The following is a 23,774-nucleotide window of genomic DNA, read 5'->3' on the forward strand; positions in this document are numbered from 1 at the left end:
TGACAGGCAATCTTTAATGATAGAATGTTGATATTTTATGATATCATAGGATTTGATCCTGATTCGATAACCCTCACAGCTATCATCCAATCACAATGTTTATGCAAATTAGACTGATTCATACATTTGATTGGAAACATTTTAACATTGGGCCATGGAGAGCCTATTAAATGACATTATTCTAATTCCGTATCTATGATTTGGGCATTCTGACGTAATACATTGAATCGTAAGCAAAAACAGATCTCCGCGCGCCCATTGCATTCAAACTTTCCCGCCAGTTCATTGTGAACAAAAACAGATCTCCGCGCGCCCATTGCATTCAAACTTTCCCGCCAGTTCATTGTGAACGCTGTAGCGTATTTTAAATCCAGAAAGCAAGAAGAGCAAGGTGCATTTGAACCTTGAGATTGCCAAAAATCCAGTCACTCTCTCTGGCAAATTTATTTATTTAATTTAACTAGGCAAGCCAGTTAAGAACATATTCTTATTTACAATGACGGCCTACAGGAGTCAATGCATAGGCCTATTGAAACTATTCTAAAACTAACTGAAACTATTCTGGAATAAAAATTAACTGTACCTAACAAATCAACATATAATTGTGTTAAGGACAGAGAAAATAACAGAGGGCAGAGTGCTACATACACAGTGCACCTAGTGGGTAACAGCAAATAAATTGATCAAAGACTGTAGTCCATACTTGTAAGATCGCATTATTTCTACAAAGTATTCTTCCATATAGCATTACCATTTATTGATTTGGTTTTGCAATGTAGACTGTTCACTATATGGTCACTGGTCACCCCCTACTGGTCTTATTTAGAACCACACCGAGTAAGGGGATAGCAAGTAGAAATGGACCACTAGATTCACTGAGTCAGGGGAACCCTATGGACATGCGGCCCTCCATCTGGACAATTTAATGACTAAATGTTGCATTCTTGTGCACTAACCTGCAGTATGTAGATTTGCTGACAATTTATATTTCCAATATACAAGGCCTTTATCGGAAGCTAATAAAAGGTACAGAGATATAATATAAATGGGAATTTGTCCCGGTGTCCCTAACTATCATGACAACAATCGAGCCACACTCACACAAAGACTCACATTGCAGAGCTTCCATGAAATGTGGCCTTTAATAATTGACAGAATATTAGTAAACAGTCACCGGGAATTCTACAAGACAAGAAACCTCCTGGGGGGGGGGGGGGGGTGCTAATACTTATATCGTTCCATAGCTTTGTCTCTATTCCTTTGTGAAAAAAATAGGTGAACGCAATGATGGGTAGGTGAAAGCTCACCAAGCCATTGCTCATGCCTCTATTGCTCCAGTCCAGTCTTTTCAGATGAGAGTTGACGAAGGAAACATACAAAGAAGTTATGGGACAACGCAATGGGTTAGAGGTATCACTGGAAGCGGGCGTATACACTACTCCTCTGGGGGGCCGGGGCTGTCTCGGGCCTAGCCTGCTGTGCCTGTTGCTGCTGCTGGTTGTGGCGGAGCTGCTGGGCGTAAGGGTCCTCCAGGGACTTGACCGACACAGTGGTCTTGGGCCCGGTCTTCCACTCGATGCCGCTCTCGTCCACAACTGAGGCCTCCACGTTGACCGTGTGGCTGCCCAGGATGGAGAAGTTGAGCAAGAACTGGGTGCTGAAGTAGTCATTGTGCGGCTCCACCCGCTGCTCAATCTCGTTGGTGTTGCTGTCCAGTGGAATCTGATGAGAAATTAAATAGGCTGGTGGTTACATACTTTGGCATTGAGTTGTATTAATCAAATACAATTAATGAAGCTGAACCAGTGAGTTGTAATTTTTTTGTCTAAATTAAACTAAAATAGGTCTAAAACCAGAGTAGCTAGAAACATTGTAACTTTATAGGAATAGCGTATGAGATATCCATCAACAGCCTCAACCGTTTATAACACCAGCCCAGTAGTGTAAGGTAAATAACCACTGCAATAATCCCTACTAGGGCAGGGGGTGGGATAGGTGAAGAGTCACCTTGTATTCGGGTCCACCAGTCTTGCTCTGGAGAGTGGAGCTGACGTTGAGGCAGACAGACTGAATTTTGCGGAACAGTCCGGGGGTGGAGCCATGCTGCACCACGCCCTCCACCTTCAGAGTCAGCTGTTGGTTGTTCTGCACTGGGATTGGCTCGGTCGGGGTCCGAGGAGATGGGGAAAGAGCAAGCTGGAAAAGCAAAAAACGTAAAATAAGTCTGAATCAATTTCAATGCAAAATACTACTTCTTAATGTTATTGCAAATCTAATACATACATTTTACAGTGTACCAAATACCAACGCATCACATGGCTCCTAAAGCAAGAACTTAGCTAAAGTAGTGTATTCCAAATAGTATTTGTATTGCATTATAGTTAGTTACCTTAATACTGGTTGACTGAAGCTTCTGGAAGAAGTACCTCTGGAAGGACAATGGGACCTTGAGCAGAGCTATGACCGCGTCACATAGACAACCTGTGTGCTACATAAACAAAAACAAATAGGTTAGCATTTTGTCATCCCATTCACTGACCAGCTGGTTAATTGGGGCAAGCAACTGAAAACATTTTGTAATGAATAAAGAAAACAAGTGTTTCTTATTAGACAAGTCCAGGTAGTGGTTCTCAGTTTGTCAATTTTCTTCATTTGGTGCCTAATGAACACAACCTTGGGTAGTTTGATGACCTCACCAGGTAAGAGACAGGAGGGTGCTTCCTGCTTAGGCCCTCCACTTCCTCCAGGACGTGGTTGAACACGGACATCATCCGCCTCTCATACTCGCTCTCTGTCTGTACTGAGCCCAGGGTCCCATAGTCCTGGAAACTGGAGGGCAGAACAGAGATATCCAATTTGCTTCAATAGAATTTTCACAAAAAAGTGTGTTTTGGTAGAATTCAGATCGATTCAACTGAAATGTCCAGATTATAGTTAACTCTTCAAGACAACACTTCCTGGAATACTAGGTTAGGCTTCTGGTGTGGTAAGGAAAATAATCCCCTAAACATTACACAGCAATGAGTGAATAAGGTTGTTAGTCATATTAACAAGCTTTACCTGGCTGAATGTGGGTCCAGTATCAGAGCCTCGATGACATGGGAGACCAGCAAGCAGCTCTGTTGTTGTCTGTAGCCAACAGTTAAAGACATGTGAGAGGATTGTCAATGGAAACGGGTTTTAACTAAGATTCTACTAATGATTTGATGGGCAAGGTGTGTCCGTTCTCTTATGCTTAAGGATACAGTTCCACGTTACGGAGGGTGGCAGAGTCAGCGTCAAATGAGGATTGGTACAGGTCAGCATAGCGGGCAGCAAGACTCCGGAACTCATCCATGGACACCCTCATCTGAGTTGGAGAAAATAAATAAAGAGATCGAGAGGTTTCTATATATCTATTGATGGAATAGATATCAGTGTTCATCCAGCCAGCCATTCATAAACCCCTTCTGCTGTACAGACTGACTCCCCGGTCTTACTGTAAGGAGTAATGTTAGTACTACCATACATATAATCAGAATTCAATGGTTTTGAATTGACATTCAGAAATAGAATTTGAACTCAGTGTCCCTTCCCCTGTACCTGCATGGCGATGCGTCCGCAGCGCTGCAGCTCGTTGCCTGAGGTGAGGGCGATGGTGGTGGCAATGGCAGGGGGCGGGCTGGTCTTCAGGCTGTTGCAGGTGCAGATGAGCTGGGACAGGCCCTGGAGCGTGTCGATGCGCAGTTTCACAAAGTCACACTGGTACGACAGTGGGCTTAGGGGCGTGCTGGCAGCCTAGAGGTTGAGAGTTGACTTTCAATACTACCTAGCTCATTAACTGGATAGTTAAGCAGACTGGAAAGAACCATTGAACTCCAGTACTACCTGGCTAAAGGATTCTGACAGGTTTAACAGCACACAAAAACGATACAGCAGGGTTGGGGTAAATTCACTATTCATTTCAGTCAATTCACAAAGTTAATTGAAATTCAATTCACGAATGGAAACATTTTCAACTCATGAAATAGAATTTCAATTCACTTCCGGAATGGACTGAATTTAAAACTTAATTGACTTCAACCCTGCTGTATTTTCATTTTTTTTTTTATTTAGCTCGGCAAGTCAGTTAAGAACAAATTCTTATTTACAATTACGGCCTAGGAACAGTGGGTTAACTGCCTTGTTCAGGGGCAGAATGAGAGATTTTTACCTTGTCAGCTCGGGGATTCAATTTAGCAACCTTTCGCTTACTGACCCTACGCTCTAACCACTAGGCTACCTGCCGTATTGAAACCTACAATAGGGGCAAGTCAGTTGATGGGGCAAGTCAGTTGTTTACAGTTGATTTATAAATGGATCCGTTGCCTTCCTATAAGCAGGTGGCCAGTCACTAACCGTGAGGGAGGCGATGCCCTTCTGGTAGGAGCGCAGGGCCTCGGCGATGGCCGTCATGGCGGCGCTGTAGTCTCCGTCCTCCAGGCCGTTCAGACACTGCTCAGCCTGGGAGAACTCCTTCAGACTATTGAGCCAGAAGTAGAAGTGCTCGGAGGCCACGCGTGTCCGCAAGCTCTGGTACAGCTCGCTGGAGAACTCATGGCAACCCTACGAGGACAGAGGTCCAGATGAGATGTTATGGAGGCAGGCTGGCAAACAAAACACACAGGTCAGGACAGTAGGGTGGAAATGCTTCTAGACTGATATCTAAGCTTTTTCTAAATGTTTCCAAATACTGTGTTGAGGCAAGGCATCAGTATCAGTGACTAATGACTAAGGCTTGAATCCAAACTTGAGATCTGTGCGTGTTATTTGAGTTTTCACAAAAGTCTGTCATTGACATCAATGCATGATTTAGGCGAGTGCCAATTTAAGAGTGGGCATTTAGAATTCCAACCTAAATCCCTATACATATAACAGTATATGTCTATGGGGATAATCCTTCAACAGTAAGCGCATATATATATGCTTTCATCTTTACTTGGGTTTACATGGACTTACTTCAGAGAGATGTAGACTACAAGTGCCTGCTTTATTTTATTAGGTTAATTTGACAGGGACAATGCACCTATCAACATTTCTGTAAATGTGCCAGATTTAAGTCTTTACTTCCCGCAGACTAGAAACTCACCATGCGCGAGGCCTGCCGGGCTATACAGTACACCGTCCAGCCGTTGGCCACGTTCTCCAGCTGCTGCTTGATCACAGTCTTCACCTCTGCCGACAGGGACGACTGGCTAGCCACAAACACCACAGTCGCCAAGGAAACCTGCGGGGAGGAGAGGGGAGGTGATAACACAAACCAGATGTCAGTATCCAGTAGGTGGGATTCATGATTGGAGAACAGCTTAAAAAAATACATCACACAGAGCATTTATCAGAGACCATTATGACATATGAGAGCCAGAATCATTTCTCACTGCTTAGCTTCCACTGTGTTTTAATTTGCCAAATGCATTTCAGGTAATTTTCTTAAGAAGATTAAGTTGTGTGGTAAAAAACAAACAAATCCATTTCAACAACTTTATTAGTCCCCTAAGGGCAACGACAGTTAGTATTAGGGCTTTGTGTATCTCTCACCAGGAGCTCCTGCTGCTTGTCAGTGGACGAGTGGCTGGCCACCCGGTAGAGGTCCACAAGATCCCCCAGCATGCCCTCTCCTAACACAGGCAACTGAGTGGCGATGGCCGCCAGGGCGTGGCACATCAGCACGCGGGAGGGGTCGCGGGCCAAGTGCAGCTGGCACAGCAGGAACTCCACCGCTGATTGGCTGAGGTGGGGGCGACTCTTCAGCAGCTGGACCAATGACGTGAGAGCCGTCTGGGGAGCGAGAGGGAAACACATGCAGTGAGGAAAAGAGCGAGTACACAATTACTAACAAATGTGTTATAACAGTTTATTACAGATTTGTAAACCTATCTATAAACTAACAGTTAATAAATTACAGCGTTCACATGGCCGTTTATACGAATACTGAGTAAGCCAAGCATCTTTTCCCCTCACTGTACGAGTAATGTATAGACACATGGGTCCAGGGTGCTACCCACCTTGAGTGTGGCCTGAGCTCTGGGGCTGTCGTCCTGACTGCAGAGCACCAGCAGAGACTCCAACCCCATCACTGTGTCCTGCTCCAGCTGCATCATGTCTGGGGAGGGAAAGCAGGACAATAAGTCAGTGCAAGCACAACAAGTTTGTTGTTGTTGTTGCAAAGAACAAAACACTGCAGTTAATGAAATGGATGAGCTGTAATTTTATTGCTGAAAAACCCAAATACTGTACAGGTAATTTGTGAAGGCCTTTGAAGACCTTTGAGTGCACCAAACCCTTTTTAACCATGAATTAGTCCCCTACTGGAAGTTTTTCTAAGGTAAGCCCCATTTTCAAATGCCTGTGAAGTCCTGTGATGGTCAGGTAGCTAATGAAAGATGAATGAGAGGACATCAAATACCAGTAAGTGGTACCCTATACCCAGTGCCCACCTTTCTCTGGACATGAAATAGCGATGTTAGCGAGCACAGTGACTCCATGGGCAGCAACGGCCAGGTTGCTGTGGTAACAGCATTCCTGCACCAGCTTAACCAGGTCAGTGAGCCGGGGAGGGGCGGAAGCACCACCTGAGGGGTAGAAAGTAGGAATGTTTTGGGAAGTTCTGAACCCAACTTGAGTACTTGACTGAATGTTCCCAACATCACAAGGCCCCAAAACAGCAGGGCCCGTAATCACAAAGAGTCTCAGTGGGAGTGCTGATATAGGATCAGTTTTGCATTTTAGATCATATGATCATCTTACGATTGCCTGTACTGAAAGTCAGGCAATATTGCATTATAGTGTACCCGTTCCAGGGTTGAAGTAATGTTTGCATTATACTGTACCTGTTCCAGGGTTGAAGTACTGTTTGATGGCGATGGTTCCAGAGAGGGTTGAGAGGACGGACAGCATGCCCAGCTTCAGGCTGTTGTAAGGGCTACTCAGGGCACACTCACACAGGGTCTACACACAGAGGAATAACCATTTATTTAATGCACTGCAACGAATATAAAACAACACAGTATCATGTAAACATGGATTATCCTCAAAATACCCAATGAATGACAATTCCCTACTTGCAGTTTGATTATGGAGGAATAATTTGGAGGTACAGTACCAGTCAAGTTTGGGTTCTTTATTTTTATTATTTTCTACATTGTAGAATAATAGTAATGAAAAAACACATAGAATCATGTAGTAACCAAAAAGTGTTAAACAAATCAACATATATTTTATATTCTTCAAAGTAGCCACCCTTTGCCTTGATGACAGCTTTGCACACTCTTGGCATTCTCTCAACCAGCTTGTTGAGGTAGCCACCTGGAATGCATTTCAATTAACAGGTGTGCCTTGTTAAAAGTTAATTTGTGGAATTGATTTCCTTCTTAATGCATTTGAGCCAATCAGTTGTGTTGTGACAAGGTAGGGGTGGTATACAGAAGAGAGCCCTATTTGGTAAAAGACCAAGTCCATATTATGGCAAGAACAGCTCAAATAAGCAAAGAGAAACAACAGTCCATCATTACTTTAAGACATGAAGGTCAGTCAATCCGGAAACTGTCAAGAACTTTGAAAGTTTCTTCAAGTGCAGTCACAAAAACCATCAAGCGCTATGATGAAACTGGCTGTCATGAGGACCACCACAGGAAAGGAAGACCCAGAGTTACCTCTGCTGCAGAGGATAAGTTCATTAGAGTTACCAGCCTCAGAAATTGCAGCCCAAATAAATACTACACAGAGTTCAAGTAACAGACACATCTCAACATCAACTGTTCAGAGGAGACTGCGTGAATCAGGCATTCATTGAATTGCTGCAAAGAAACCACTACTAAAGGACACCAATAAGAAGAAAATACTCGCTTGGGCCAAGAAACACAAGCAACGGCTATTAGACCGGTGGAAATCTGTCTTTTACTCTGATGAGTCCAAATTTGAGATTTTTGGTTCCAACCACCTTGTCTTTGTGAGACGCAGAGTAGGTGAACGGATGATCGCCGCATGTGTGGTTCCCACCGTGAAGAATGGAGGAGGTGTGATGGTGCTTTGCTGGTGACACTGTTGGTGATTAATTTAAAATTCAAGGCACACAACCAGCATGGCTACCACAGCATTCTGCAGTGATAGCCATCCCATCTGGTTGGCGCTTAGTGAAATTATGACCCAACACACCTCCAGGCTGTGTAAGGGCTATTTGACCAAGAAGGAGTGATGGAGTGCTACATCAGATGACTTGGACTCCACAATCACCCAACCTCAAACCAGTTGAGATGGTTTGGGATGAGTTGGACCGCAGAGTGAAGGAAAAGCAGCCAACAAGTGCTCAGCATATGTGGGAACTCCTTCAAGACTGTTGGAAAAGCATTCCAGGTGAAGCTGGTTGAGAAAATGCCAAGTGTGCAAAGCTGTCATGAAGAACCTCAAATATATTTTGATTTGTTTAACACTTTTTTGGTTACTACATGATTCCATGTGTGTTATTTCATAGTTTTGATGTCTTCACTATTATTCTACAATGTAGAAAAACTCTTGAATGAGTAGGTGTGTACAAACTTCTGACTGGTACTGTATGTGTGGGACATAAGACCCCACCTGAGTGTTTTCTCTGTTCCAGAGATGGGGGGCTTTTTTAGCCAGGAGCTTTAAGTCCTGGATAGCCAGTCTCTTGACTGCTTTCCTGGGGTCCTCCTTCAGATATTGGAGAAGCAGCTGTAACTGCAGACAGTGGGGGAAAAGACACTAGCCATTAAACATTATTCAAAGCCTTCTACAGATCTCTCAGATTCTTGAGCTCAGGAGAGGAATTTAGATTTTATAGCCTGGGTGGATGCCACAGAATGCATCTGGATTAGCAATTTTCACTGTTGCTAAGCTTTGCTGTCATCTGGGCTTCAGAATTGCAGATGATATTAACAAGTCACTCGTCACTGAAATTCTACACGTGGAGATCTGTTTGTATGATTGTTTTGGATGAAACGCACTCAGTCTGTGCTGTGGTGTCAACTGTCATACCAAATAGGGTCCAGCGGCCAAAAATTGTCTGAGTTGTGTACCAATGGGATTCTACTGTCCATTAGTGTCCAGGGAGAGACTATGAGGATTTTCCTGACCAGCATCCCATTGACAGCACGACTAGCCAAAATCTAAAACTGACCTTTACCTTAATTTTAACCAATTTGAACATGTAATATCAGTGTGCACGCCAGCCACGTCCCCTTAGTTATCCCCTAGTGTCTTATTATAGCTACCTGTTTGGGAATGTCAATGAGCGAGGAGGCGGCCAGCTGGGTGAAGGTGTGCAGGGTGACAATGACCATGGGGGTGGAGGGGTAGGAGGTGACCAGCTGCTGCAGCAGCTCTCGGCTGCTAGAGGCCAGGCTGGCATTGTGGTGCATGTGCTGCAGCATAGGGATCAGCTTCAGTTTCAGGTCCACTGGGGTGTCCAGACCTGGAGAGGAAGAAGAGCGTAGTGATAGCACAGCCCAGTGGGAGATCAACTGAGTAATGTTCAGGTGGCATGAAATGGAAGAAAAAGCTCAGAAACCCAAAGGTACTATCTGAACTTGTCCAATAACAAAACACTTGCATTTGTTTGTTGCAAAATGTTTTGCTACAGTGTAGACTAATGAACATGACCCTGGATGCTTTATTTAAAAAGGAATTGCATGGCCTTTTCTTCTCCTCTAGAACACCACCAATGTGCTTGTTCAGTTGCTTGTATATACCTAAACACAAATTTCACAGAATATAATATGACTCTGCACAAGATGTTCACATGATACTACAGACATTATGTTACCTTGAATCATTTCACTGATTTTGTTGCAAATCCCAGCTGCAAAGTCTCTGCAGATTGAAAGGGACAAAGAACAGAACATGTTCAATGAGTCAGACACTGAATACATCATTATTCCTCTTTCCTGGATGGGGCGTAGATCAAAACTATTTTATCAACAGTTTGCAAGGAATTAAGTCAAGTTAAAACCATGACAGTTCGGGCAGACAACATAGACCACATTGAAACTTATCTCAAACAGAGACCCACTTACTTCGACTGTGCAGAGAAGCAGGCCGATGCAAAAATGGCTGCCTCTACTTCGACGTTGTCATGAGAGTCCAGACTTTGGTGAACGCTGTGATGGGCATTCTTCCTTTCCGGGATGATAGTGGCCAAACTGCCAAGCATCCTTAATTTAAAAAAAAACAGGACAAATCACAGAGAATTAGAAATCATATAAGTGAAGATGATTGAGTATTTACAAAGAAAAATAAAAGCTTGGTCTTCTATGGTGTATGTATCACATTTTCTTTTGGAATCAGTGAGGTTTCAGTGAGGTTTCTCATAATTGTTCCACGCAATGACAACCTAGCCTCGATTACCATTTTTTTTAATTCACATTGTTGTAGGTATGTAATATTTCTTAATCAGTTGTCTGAAACGTGAGACTAACGATGACCACCATGCAAATCTGCATCACAGCCACTGTGTGGAATGTGGATTTAACCACCATCATAATATATCATCAAACCCTAAGTGGAAAGAGAAGTAAGTGCACGCTATGGTACCGGAGAGTGATGGCTCTGGCCACAGGGTCATTGCTGTGGATGACAGAGAAGACCCTCTTGACAAACTCGTCCACGTTAAGGATCTTCTCCAGGTGCTTCTCGCTCTGTTGAGTCACCTTCAACACACAGAGGCGCAGAAAGTTGTTCCTGAAAGAGGGGAGAGGTATGTTTATTTATCACAGTAGGAGGACAATACGGTCAAAACTCACTCTGGTTAGCTGCCTTGGAACGATTCTGAGGCAGAGGTTTATGCAATTTAATACATCAGTAACGGCAAGTGAAAAGTGCATTTATGATTTTGCAGAGTAATGTCTAGTTGAAATGTCACAATTCTCTGTACCCAAGCCTGAAGATGTCTGCCAGTTTCAGAAAAGCAGAGTTGATGAGGATGGGGAAAGGGTACTTCTGGAAGAGTTTGGGGAAGAGGACCACTGCTTCACATTGTTCCCCAAGCTTCCCAGACCGCAAACCTGTAACAAATGACAAAAACTCAGTCAAACATTTAGATTTACTAGTGTACACAGATCTGGAAGGACAACTTCAGTTCCATCCCCTGTAGCCATATGCCTAACTGGCAAACGTCTAAATGTAGTTACAGTTTGCTCGTCACTGAGGCGAAAACCTAGCGTTCGCTACTAAGCTGTCTTGTTATTTTAATTGTAGCTAACATATGTGCCGTTGTGTGCCCTTGAATGCATGAACTTCCGGGGATACATGACACAGAACAGTTGTTTCAAATGTTAAGGTGTTAAACTAGTTTCGCATTGATAAGGATAACAAATGGCTAGCCACCTAGCTTGTTGCTACCCGGCTAACTACACACCTTTGTCCAACTCCATGAGAGCTGAATTTGCATCCAATTCTTGTTCCCCATAACCGGCCTCTGACAAGAATGACCGTGCAGTAGAAAGCGACATTGTTTATATTTTAGACTTCACGTGAAACAACTGTATATTATCTTTTAAAGTATTAATTCAGCAACCGGATATAGCTAACATGTTCCGTTCGGCACAGAGGTATGAAGTGACGTAATACAGGAAGTATAACATTTCCAACCAATCAGCGAGCGCGACGCAACTTTAGCGGGAGATTCGTCTCTTCTTTCAGTTCATTAGTTCGCGGGAAAGGGGAGAAACAAACAGAAGATCACAGCACAGGAATTGCTCTGACGAATATAAATAGTTTTTAAAAATCGTCTGGATTCGGCTGAGTTATAGAAATGCTTTTTCGCTCCATTATTGACAGAGGAATCCGTAAACGGAGGCGCAATGGTAAGAATGTTAATGTAGACAGTAGTCTGCCTTCAATCTTGCTAGGCAGCTATAGCACAGATAGAACAATGAGAAAGATATTTGGCTATAGCTAGCTAGTTAGCCAAAGTTAGTTAGTTAGGTCACTAGCTCAGCTGTGTTTACTTCAGCATTGTTGGCTGCTAGGCTGGCCATTTTGGGATGCAAATGGATGTTTGGGTGGATATTGTTGTGGGGAAGTGGCTAGCGTTAACGACTAGCTAAGGAGGACCTTGGCGGTTCCTGGGGATGGATATCACATACTGTTTTTGCTGCATGTTTCATACACTGTTTTTGCTGCATGTTTCATAATGGTTGTATTTGTTGTTTCCTCTTCCCCACCAGACCTCAGCCCAAAGTACCCGTTGTCCTCTCTGCTGGACGGCTACCAGTGTGCAAGGTATGATGAACACATCTCATACGGGAACATGGGGGTAGCCGTGCCCCCTTTTGGATGCGCCTTCTCTACAGGTAATACAGGAAGTACTCTACTGTATGCCTATGAGTGCGTTAACCATGAACCACTGTCCGATGTCCTGTTTTCTTCTGTTAACCACTTATTTTCCTGGCGTTTTAGCTCAAGGGCTGCAGAGTGTATTTGCTGTGGCCAACGAGGAGGGTGTCTTGAGGCTCTACAACACAGATAACAGACAGAGTCCAGTCCTGAAAGGTAACTTATCACCTGAGTGGCAAAACCACATGACCAACAGAGTAACTCAAGCATCTTGTTTTTTGGGCTGAGACAACAGATGATATGATAATGCACCCGTATTATGCAGACCGCCTAGGAAGGTTGTGAGACACAACAGTGGTTGTGACTAGCCATTGCAGCTCTCTGAATCTCCAGCCTAGCTTGCCTTGTTTTTAGGACCCTAACTCATTAAATATCATCAGATGTCAATTGGGGTACAAACTTTATTTTTCTATTCCATAGAATGGATGGCACACGAGAATGCTGTCTTTGACCTTGCTTGGGTGCCAGGGGAGGCTAGCTTGGTGAGTAGGAGAAGTTTTCCCTGATTGTTTCACATCACACACAGTGGTCAGGACTACTACTTCCTATAGACGTGTTAGAAGATGCATGATAAAATGTTGTGTATTTCCATCAGGTGACTGCATCAGGTGATCAGATGGCCAAGCTGTGGGATGTGACATCGGGGGAACTCCTTGGCAGCTTCAAGGGGCACCAGTGCAGCCTCAAGTCTGTTGCATTCACTCAGCAGGAGAAAGGTCATTTTCATATCAATTCAATAACTTTATTGTCCTAGAGCGGCAGCGCATGATACATTAAAAACATATCTATAGACATTTTTTTTTTAAGTATGTTTCCAGAATGAAGAGACACGGCTTTGAGTGTATGGTCTTTCAGATTTCTCGTGTGTGTATACCCATGCCTTAAAGGTTTTTATCTTATAGTCATAGGTATCACCACAGAACAGCTTGACAGTTCATCTACTCAGAACTAAACTCTTAAACAACTGCTGCAGAGTTTTTGTTTTTCCCCAGGGGAACCTGTGCTTTTTAGGCCACTGCACACTTTGTTGTTTGTGTCTGAAAACTTCTTAGTAACCATGCTAACTTCTCTCTTCTCGAACAGCTGTGTTTTGTACTGGGGGCCGAGATGGGAATATTATGGTCTGGGACACCAGGTGCAGCAAAAAAGGTAAGGACAGATATGAAAGTGATTACCGTTTTCTTTAGTGTAAACAGTATGTTTGAAATCGATAGGTTAGTTGTTGAATATTTGGATGTTAAATCTTTCAAAAGTTAGAATTCTTCAGTGAGTAAAAGCCAGGACTAAAATCTTGGGTAATTGTGTCTAATGCACTGTTAAGTTCTAGGCAGAGACGTGTTAGAAGATATTAGAATGAGGACTGGAAGTAGAACAGTAGCCCCCCCCCCCCCCCCCCCCCCCTTTGCACGTTACGGGCAAGTCTATGGGCCAAATGTCCCCTTCAGAAATTCGAAAGAATCGAAATCCTAATTTGTCTAAGTGATCAGTCACAAGAAAATCTGTGCACCGGAACAAAGTTCCTTGTTAGTTGTTGCAGACGGTTGACAGACGCTATGATACCAGTTATGTGCGTCTATCTACGAGAGATTGAGTGGGTAATGGTGTTTGTTTTCCCTTCAGATGGATTCTACAGGCAGGTGAAGCAGATCAGCGGGGCTCACAATAAGATGGATAGAAACACACCTAACACGAAGAAGAGACGCCCAGGCACACGCGGCATGGCCCCCTCTGTGGTTAGTAGTAAAATCGATCCAGTGTCAGTTTTATTGTTCACTTCTCATACTGATTTAAAGTTAGGGACTGGGATATTAAGAGCAAATCTGAAGTCTGTTCTCCATCTCTTGTAGGACTCCCAGCAGAGTGTCACCGTGGTGCTGTTCCGGGATGCACACACCCTCATCTCTTCAGGAGCTGTTGATGGGTAAGAAATCTGATGTGTAATACTTTAATGCTACTGAGCAGTGCTGCGCTGCTCTGGTTACGTACTGCGCTGGCCAGTTTACGTATCCGACACAGTTGCTGAACCTGGCTGGAAAGGACATTGAAAGGATAACATCTGAGCTAGTATGGTTTGGATTGGCACGATGGTGTGACAAGCATATACAAATCTAGATGACTCTCATAGGGATGTATGTGAAGCCAGCACCACAAAGAACGATTCTTACTTTCGAATGTCATTTTTTTCCTTTTAACCAGGATAATCAAGATGTGGGACCTTCGGAAAAACTACACTGCATACCACCACGACCCCATACCACTCCAGGTGTACCCATACCCAGGCTCCAGCACACGGAAGCTAGGTGGGTTTTCTCAAACATGACTCAAATTCTTGATAATTGTATCCTTCCTTCCTTGGAATAGGCTAATCACTTATAAGATATTACTGGATTGGTGAAGCTACTGTCTGAAACTCATCCTTTCATCTAGCCAACTGTAGTAAGATCAGTGAATTCTGTAAAGGAATGAAGGAAGCCGTTTACAAGTATTCAAACAGGTTGTTTAAAAAACGAAATGAAAAAAAAGTGTTTGTTTCATGGAGTAGCACAAGTGTAGGACCTGACCTGTGTTCTCTGTGTAGGTTACTCTGGGCTGGTGTTGGACTCCACCGGCTCCAACCTGTTCTCCAACTGCATCGATGACAACATCTACATGTTCAACGTCAGTGGGTTGAAAACCACTCCAGGTAAACAAATGCCTTCTGCATGTCATTCTATTTCTATGGCCACGTCCGTCAAAAGCATGGCTGCATTCAGCCCATGGCTTTGATTTATGGCAAGTTACTTTAATGCATCTGTATAGTCTCCCATCCATTCAAATTAAGCTCCTGCATGCCATTACATTTTCTTGTCACTACCACTGTTTTCCACCAGGTGGGGCTGCACACTACTGTACGGTTGAAGCTATTTGATTTATGGGAAGCTGTCAGATAGGCAAAAATGCCATACTTTGGGAAGATTTATTTGCTTGAATTGCATGTTGAACTGCATGTGCCAACACCGTCATAATGAATTTGGCTAACGTCTCCTCTCCCCTGTAACTATTCCCCAGGTCGTTGCTGTAAATGAGAATGCGTTCTCAGTCAATTTACCTGATAAAATGAATAAAAATATAACGTGCCAGACACGTATGGTATTACATTGTCTTTACAATGGCCCAGAGGTTGTTAAACAGACAGGGAGGGTACAGTGTGTACAGAAGACTGTCTGACAGAGATGAGAAATACCTGTGTTTGTGTTCTTAACGAGTCATCTAAGCCTGGGATGTGTTCATTAGGACATGCAAAGGAAACGTTTAAAGAAAAAGTTGGTGGAAAGCAAAAATGTATGGTTCTTATTGGACAAGTCAAGGTAGCCCCTCCCTGTTTTACTCCGCTGTCTACTGTTCGGTGCCTAATGAACACCACCCTGGTATTTTTACCCACTAGCTGAGACTGGGTGCTTAGTCAAGAATGTAGCCCAGGGGGCTCTAACTTACAATGTGACCAGTCCCTTGACCGAACGGGAAGTAATATGTGTGTAGACTGGAGCGTCTCCTCAGCAGGGCTCTACAGTGCGACCATTTTACATGCATATGTGCTGAAATATTTTGCTGTGTGACCTGTAATTTTTATTTAGGAGCACCTAGAAAAATGTAAGGATTCTAGCTTTAATATTGCAAAAACATTTCATTGTGCTCCTATATTTCTTTGTGTGCACCTACTTTTTTTCAACTTGGGCACAAAAATTGTTCAGAGTTGAGCCCTGCTCAGGATCATATTTGTTTAGAGTTATGTTGACCACATTTTGTGTACTCGCCCTGTGTACTCTGAACAACTGAAATGTTGTTCTGGTGGTTTCAATGTCTGGTTATGTGCACTTTATTTCTGATGTTCTAACATGTCTTTCTTTTGCAGTGGCAGTCTTCGGTGGTCACCTCAACTCCTCGTTTTACGTGAAGTCCACTGTTAGCCCAGATGACCAGTTCCTGGCTAGTGGCTCAAGTGACCATCATGCATACATCTGGAAGGTGAGCTGACATTTAGATTTACCCAATCCAGTGAAAACCTTTGAAAAGCAGACTGATGGACGATTGCTGACAAATTAACATGCTTTGACTATTTAATAACTATTATATCCATGCATTTTATAATGTGTCTTAACCACCTATTTTCGTATTTCAGATCTCTGACCCAAAGCAGGCTCCTATGATGCTTCAGGGCCATAACCAGGAAGTGACCTCCATAGCGTGGTGCCCCACAGATTTCACAAAGGTGAGATCTAATATTTTGTCTATGTTCACATAGCCAGCATGATTTCAGATGGTTTGTGTTTAGAATGTTATTCGTATCAAATCAAACTTTGTCACATGTGCCGAATACAACAAGTATAGACCTTACCGTGAAATGCTTACTTACAAGCCCTTAACTAACAGTGCAGTTCAAGAAGCATTAAGATAATTTTTACTGAATAAACTAAAGTAAACAATAATAAGGCAATATACAGAGGGGTACCGGTACCGAGTCAATGTGCGAGGGTACTGTTTAGTCGAGGTAATTTGTACATGTGATGGGGTGAAGTGACTATGCATAGATAATAATAAACAGCGAGTAGCAGCAGTGTACAATACATATAGAGGAGAGGGGGGTCAATGTAAATAGTCTGGTGGCCATTTGATTAATTGTTCAGCAGTCTTATGGCATGGGGTAGAAGCTGTTGAGGAGCCTTTTGGTCCTAGATTTGATGGTACGGTACTACTTGCCGTGTGGTAGCAGAGAGAACAGTCTATTACTGAAGTCTCTGACAATTTTTGGGGCTTTCCTCTGACACTACATATTACAGTGGGGGAAAAAAGTATTTGATCCCCTGCTGATTTTGTACGTTTGCCCACTGACAAAGAAATGATCAGTCTATAATTTTAATGGAAGGTTTATTTCAACAGTGAGAGACAGAATAACAACAAAAATATTGAGAAAAATGCATGTCAAAAATGTTATAAATTGATTTGCATTTTAATGAGGGAAATATGTATTTGACCCCCTCTCAATCAGAAACATTTCTGGCTCCCAGGTGTCTTTTATACAGGTAATGAGCTGAGATTAGGAGCACACTCTTAAAAGGGAGTGCTCCTAACCGCAGCTTGTTACCTGTAAAAAAGACACATGTCCACAGAAGCAATCAATCAACCAGATTCCAAACTCTCCAACATGGCCAAGACCAAAGAGCTCTCCAAGGATGTCAGGGACAATATTGTAGACCTACACAAGGCTGGAATGGGCTACAAGACCATCGCCAAGCAGCTTGGTGAGAAGGTGACAACATTTGGTGCGATTATTTGCAAATGGAAGAAACACAAAAGAACTGTCAATATCCCTCAGCCTGGGGCTCCATGCAAGATCTCAATCGTGGAGTTGCAATGATCATGAACGGTGAGGAATCAGCCCAGAACTACACGGGAGGATCTTGTCAATGATCTCAAGGCAGCTGGGACCATAGTAACACACTACGCCGTGAAGGACTGAAATCCTGCAGCGCCCGCAAGGTCCCCCTGCTCAAGAATACATATACATGCCCGTCTGAAGTTTGCCAATGAACAGCTGAATGATTCAGAGGACAACTGGTGAAAGTGTTGTGGTCAGATGAGACCAAAATGGAGCTCTTTGGCATCAACTCAACTCGCCGTGTTTGGAGGAGGAGGAATGCTGCCTATGACCCCAAGAACACCATCTCCACCGTCAAACATGGAGGTGGAAACATTATGCTTTGGGGGTGTTTTTCTGCTAAGGGGACAGGACAACTTCACAGCATCATTTGACGGGGCCATGTACTGTCAAATCTTGGGTGAGAACCTCCTTCCCTCAGCCAGGGCATTGAAAATGGGTTGTGGATGGGTATTCCAGCATGACAATGACCCAAAACACACGGCCAAGGCAACAAAGGAGTGGCTCAAGAACAAGCACATTAGTGTCCTGGAGTGGCCTAGCCAGTCTACAGACCTTAATCCCATAGAAAATCTGTGGAGGGAGCTGAAGGTTCGAGTTGCCAAACGTCAGCCTCGAAACCTTAATGACTTGGAGAAGATCTGCAAAGAGGAGTGGGACAAAATCCCTCCTGAGATGTGTGCAAACCTGGTGGCCAACTACAAGAAATGTCTGACCTCTGTGATTGCCAACAAGGCTTTTGCCACCAAGTACTAAGTCATGTTTTGCAGAGGGGTCAAATACTTATTAAAATGCAAATCAATTTATAACATTTTTGACATGTGTTTTTCTGGATTTTTTGTTGTTGTTATTCTGTCTCTCACTGTTCATATAAACCTACCATTAAAATTATAGACTAATCATTTCTTTGTAAGTGGGCAAATGTACAAAATCAGCAGTGGATCAAATACTTTTTTCCCCCACTTTATATAGGTCCTGGATGGCAGGAAGCTTGGCCCCAGTGATGTAGTGAGCCGTACGCCCAACCCTCTGTAGTGCCTTACGGTCAAATGCTGAGCAGTTGCCATACCAGGCGGTGATGCAACCGGTCAGGATGCACTTGATGGTGCAGCTGTAGAACTTTTTGAGGATCTGGGGACCCATGCTATATCTTTTCAGTCTCCTGAGGGGGAAAAGGTGATGTTGTCCTCTTCATGACTGTCTTGGTGATGTGGACACCAAGGAACTTAACTCTCTACCCGCTCCACAACAGCCCCGTCGATGTTAATGGGGGCCTGTTTGGCCCGCCTTTTCCTGTAGTCCACGATCAGCTCTTTTGTCTTGCTCACGTTGAGGGAGAAGTTGTTGTCCTGGCACCACACTGGCAGATCTCCGACCTCTTCCCTATAAGCTGTCCCATAGCGTCCGACGGCGATGGGATTTGAGAACGCTCATCCTGTAGCTTCCAAGAAATACAGCTTTTGTGCTGCTTTAGGATCCATTTTGCGTCCCTGGAACAAATGTTTACGTTGTAAATTGTGTGCCTTTGCCATAAAACAGAGTTGTGATAGTTTAAGTGGTCAGGAGGTGGTGTAGGTTTGTAGCCTAGGTAGACCAGACTGAAAGCTGCGTTCACCATTGAAACAATGTGTGCAGCGTTCAGTCTGGTTTAACCAGGCTAGGAGAGGTGCAGATTGGGGCCCTGTGTAATCTTATGCTTTGTCTTGTCAGATTGCTTCCTGCTCTGACGACAACACCGTACGGATCTGGCGTCTGGACAGGGGGACGGATGGAGCAAAGTCCTCTCTCGGAGAGGCCAATCTGGTGGGCTGGGCGTGTCCTAAACCTGCCACCACCGTGTCCATTCCAAGTGAGTACCGCTACTGCTGCTATTTATCAGCAGAGAGAGGGTACATGACATCTTTGACATTCCGATCAATGAGAGAATTGGATAGGACATTTAATAAAATGGCCTGATGATGATTTCATATCCATTGCAGTTACTATCCTTAATAGTTATCGTTTGTTTTTACTGGTCTGTGTAGTCAATCTCCAATGCTTCTTGAACAAGCGGAACTCTTTGGATTGAAACTGAAACTCTGTTTCTCTCTCTAAGGGCCTTTGAACCACGTGGAGTCCACCCCAGCCAAGAGTCCCCGGGCAGGGAGTCTGGGGGCCCCGTCCTCCCCCCAGCCTGCCGCCTGCGCCCCCAGTACATCCGACGTGCCTCTACCCTCCAGCACCACCACCGCCTCCACCCTTCAGGCCCAGGGTGCTAAGGCCACCCTCCTACGCCAGAAAACACCCTCCTCTATCAGGAACTGGTTTTCCCAAACCCCCGGGTCTCCTTGGGAACAGGTCACCTCTCCTCTCCACCTGGTGCTCAGCCCCCAGAGCCCAACCGGTACTCCTCCCTCGGAGAAGAGGGCCAAGCGCCGACTGGAGACGGGTGACTGTGGGGCAGCAGGGGGCTGCGAAGGTACAGGGGAGTGCAACTGCGTTACGGCGCTCTACCCCGCAGCCAAGATCAGCCGGGGACTGGCAGGCGTGTGCTGCCCCAGCCAGGAGCCACCTCAGGCGGGCACAGAGAGGAGTGAGGCCTGGGGAGGAGCGGACCTCCAGGTGGAGGACCCATCCACACAGGCAGACAAGGAGAACCACTCTCCAGGTGGGGCAGACTGGTTGTCAGTGATGAGTCAGAGGATGAGGAAAGGTGTGGGAAACACCAGCAGAAGCCCCAGTGCCTGCAAGAGGCGAGATGGCAGGATGCCCACCTCACCGGTATGCACAAGTTGACCTGAAATTAGTGACGTTTAGTGATGTTACAGTATAACCAGGATTGGCTCAGGATTGGCTCCCAATGTAGAACAAACACTGATGGCTCTAACTGCATAATATGGTACCTGTTGTCATTTATCTTTCTCTTCTCTCTCAGGCAATGCGCTCTGCCTCCCAGGCAATGCGTTCACCACGATCCATGCAGAAAATATCCTCCTTCTTCCAGCAAAAGACTTTGGAGTAATCAGCTTGGATTGAAATTGTACTCTGTGCTGAGAGAGAGAGAGAGAGAGAGAGAGAGAGAGTAGAGTGCAAAATCCTTTATGGTGCTCCTACTATATGTATTTTAATTGGGATCACTGTTCAACCAAGAAATATTTTTAAAGATACATTTATACAGTATCAGTCAAGTTTGGGCACACCTGCTCATTCAATGTTTATTTTTGTTTTACTGTTTTCTACATTGTAGAATAGTAGTAAAGATATCAAAACTATGAAATAACACATATGGAATCATATAGTAACCAAAAAAAGTGTTAAACAAATCAAAATATATTTGAGGTTCTTCAAAGTAGCCACCCTTTGCCTTGATGACAGCTTTGCACTCTCTTGGCATTCTCATCAAGCTTCATGAGGTAGTCACCTGGAATGCTTTTTCAACAGTCTTGAAGGATTTCCCACATGCTGAGCAATTGTTGGCTGCTTTTCCTTCACTCTGCGGTCCAACTCATCCCAAACCATCTCAATTGGGTTGAGGTCGGGTGATTTGTGGAGGCCAGGCCATCTGATGCAGCATTCCATCACTCTCCTTATTGATCAAATAGCCCTTACACAGCCTGGGGGTGTGTTGGGTCATTGTCCTGTGGAAAAACAAATTATTGTCCCACTAAGCGCAAACCAGATGGGATGGCGTATTGCTGCAGAATGCTGTGGTAGCCATGCTGGTTAAGTGTGCCTTGAATTCTAAATAAATCACTGTGTCACCAGCAAAGCACCCCCACACTATCACACCACCTCCTTCATGGTGGGAACCACACATGCAGAGATCATCCGTTAATCTACTCTGCATCTCACAAAGACATTGCAATTGGAACCAAAAATCTCAAATTTGGACTCATCAGAACAAAGGACAGATTTCCACCGGTCTAATGTCCATTGCTTGTGTTTCTTGGCCCAAGCAAGTCTCTTCTTCTTATTGGTGTCCTTTTAGTAGTGTTTATTTTTTTTTTTTTTTCAGCAGCACCAGCAGCAATTTGACCATGAAGGCCTAATTTCACTCAGTCTCCTCTGAACAGTTGTCTGTTACTTGAACTCTGACGCATTTGTTTGGGCTGCAATCTGAGGTGCAGTTAATTGTCAATTTCTGAGGCTAGTAACTCTAATGAACTTACCCTCTGCAGCAGAGGTAACTGGGTCTTCCTTTTCTGTGGTGGTCCTTATGAGAGCTAGTTTCATCATAGCGCTTGATGGTTATTCATATTTCTTAATTTTCACAGGATTGACTGACCGACATGTCTTACAGTAATTTTTTGCTTATTTGTGCTGTTCTTGCCATAATATGGACTTAATCTTTTTGTTTAACGCTTTTGTTTGGTTACTACATGATTCCACGTGTTATTTCATAGTTTTGATGTCTTCACTATTATTCTACATTGTAGAGAAACCCTTGAATGAGTTGGTGTGTACAAACTTTTGACTGGTACTGTATGTGTGGGACATAAGACCCCACCTGAGTGTTTTCTCTGTTCCAGAGATGTTTTTAATTTTTTTTTTGCCAGGAGCTATGTGGGTTGATTCTTAACCTTCAAATCCTCAAAATGGGTACAATATTGCGTATCCTTAAAACAGGTTGTTCACTCAACATTGACAAACTTTTGAGAGATTCCTCTTCTCATGTCTATTTTGTACATTAACTTTGTATACTTGGTGTGGATTTTTCTGCCATCAGTTTATTCATTTGTATGAGATATTTTATAAGTTCTGTGAAAATTTTGTATTTTGTGTGTGTATATACATTAACTTTGATTATTGCTTGTATAAACTGACTTTAGCCAAAGTTGCTGTGTCTTTCTGAACTTTTCATTGATTAAATACCATCACCTTGGCATACAACTTTGGAGTCGTACAGATCTAGGATCAGCTTTTCCTTCCCTAACCTTAACCATTAGTGGGTGAAATTCTTCACCCTACACCGTTCATGTCATGTCTGCACAAGTTTGAATTCCAGTGTTGGCTCCCCATACTGAATAATTAGCTGTGTCACTACCATGTCATGCTACAATTCATGAAGTGACCATGGGACTGGAATTAGTACTAGGGAAGTATGTCAGATTTCACTACAAAATATTGATATTGCAGAAAGTATGTCCCTAGATGACAATACTTGTAAAAAAAAAAAAACATTTAAGAGACAACTTTGTTGTTGTTGGTATCATAGAAATATGTCTATGGTACTGTGTACTACATTTCTCTTTAGGTTAACAGTCCCATGCAATGCTGTTCATCAGTAAAAGGGTTCCAACACTGGTCTCCAACCTGTTTTTCCAGTATACTTTCCCCTTCTGTTGTTTTAACCTGACACCAAAGGTTATTTGTCACATGCTTCGTACACAACAGGTGTAGACTAACTGTGAAATGCTTACTTACGGGCCATTCCCAACAATGCAGAGAGAAATAATAGATAAGTAATGACACAATTTCATTAATTTAGCAGACACTCTTATTCAGAGCAACTTACAGGAGCAATTAGGGTTAAGTGCCTTGCTCAAGGGTAGGTACGTCAGCAGATTTTGCACATAGTTGGCTCGGGGATGCACACCAGCAACCTTTCAGTTACTGATCCAATGCTCTTAACCGCTAAGCTACCTGCCTCCCTCAATATTAAAAGCAATAATAAACACATGCGTTTTGCGTTGTGTTAATTGTATTTTAACAAACAATTAGATCATTATTTATCCTTTGTGCTGAAAGGAAATTTGGAATGCATGATAGTTTGTATACCTGTCAACCTGCAATATATTTGTCTCATAACATTTTCTTCTGCTCTCTTCATGCGATCACATGCAAAGGTTAGCGTGTCCCTAGATTCAGAGAATCACATGGGGTCAAACAATTCTTCTAACCACTCACTTTGCTGTAATAACCTAACGTAGTAGGTGTAGAAAGACACCTGAGAGGAGTCCCCACTTCCAATTTTCAGGGGAAATGGAAATTGAAAGGTTGAAAATAGGCC

General features: G+C 43.6%; 2 protein-coding genes across 2 annotated transcripts; one reads left to right on the forward strand and one right to left on the reverse strand.

Moving 5' to 3' along the window:
- Positions 1 to 730: 730 nt before the first annotated feature.
- Positions 731 to 11,590, reverse strand: LOC115195870 (integrator complex subunit 7). Its single transcript, XM_029756195.1, has 20 exons — positions 11,390 to 11,590; positions 10,907 to 11,036; positions 10,567 to 10,713; positions 10,050 to 10,187; positions 9,800 to 9,846; positions 9,249 to 9,448; positions 8,593 to 8,715; positions 6,849 to 6,966; positions 6,456 to 6,590; positions 6,024 to 6,121; positions 5,557 to 5,796; positions 5,108 to 5,245; positions 4,378 to 4,584; positions 3,583 to 3,777; positions 3,246 to 3,349; positions 3,061 to 3,129; positions 2,697 to 2,829; positions 2,390 to 2,488; positions 2,008 to 2,196; positions 731 to 1,722 (listed from the first exon to the last, which is right to left on the reverse strand). The coding sequence occupies exons 1-20, from the start codon at positions 11,481 to 11,483 to the stop codon at positions 1,414 to 1,416; spliced, it is 2,913 nt and encodes a 970-aa protein (XP_029612055.1). The 5' UTR covers positions 11,484 to 11,590; the 3' UTR covers positions 731 to 1,413.
- A 30-nt stretch (positions 11,591 to 11,620) lies between these two features.
- LOC115195877 (denticleless protein homolog) lies at positions 11,621 to 20,818 on the forward strand. Its single transcript, XM_029756208.1, has 15 exons — positions 11,621 to 11,837; positions 12,201 to 12,326; positions 12,433 to 12,525; positions 12,790 to 12,851; positions 12,965 to 13,085; positions 13,453 to 13,518; positions 13,990 to 14,102; positions 14,217 to 14,290; positions 14,566 to 14,669; positions 14,948 to 15,052; positions 16,262 to 16,374; positions 16,529 to 16,618; positions 19,496 to 19,634; positions 19,881 to 20,545; positions 20,700 to 20,818. Exons 1-15 carry the CDS (start codon positions 11,786 to 11,788, stop codon positions 20,784 to 20,786), a joined length of 2,010 nt encoding a protein of 669 aa, XP_029612068.1. The 5' UTR covers positions 11,621 to 11,785; the 3' UTR covers positions 20,787 to 20,818.
- The last annotated feature ends 2,956 nt before the right edge of the window (positions 20,819 to 23,774 follow it).

This window comes from Salmo trutta, chromosome 1 (assembly GCF_901001165.1).
Source record: "Salmo trutta chromosome 1, fSalTru1.1, whole genome shotgun sequence".
NCBI classification, from domain to species: Eukaryota; Metazoa; Chordata; class Actinopteri; order Salmoniformes; family Salmonidae; genus Salmo; species Salmo trutta.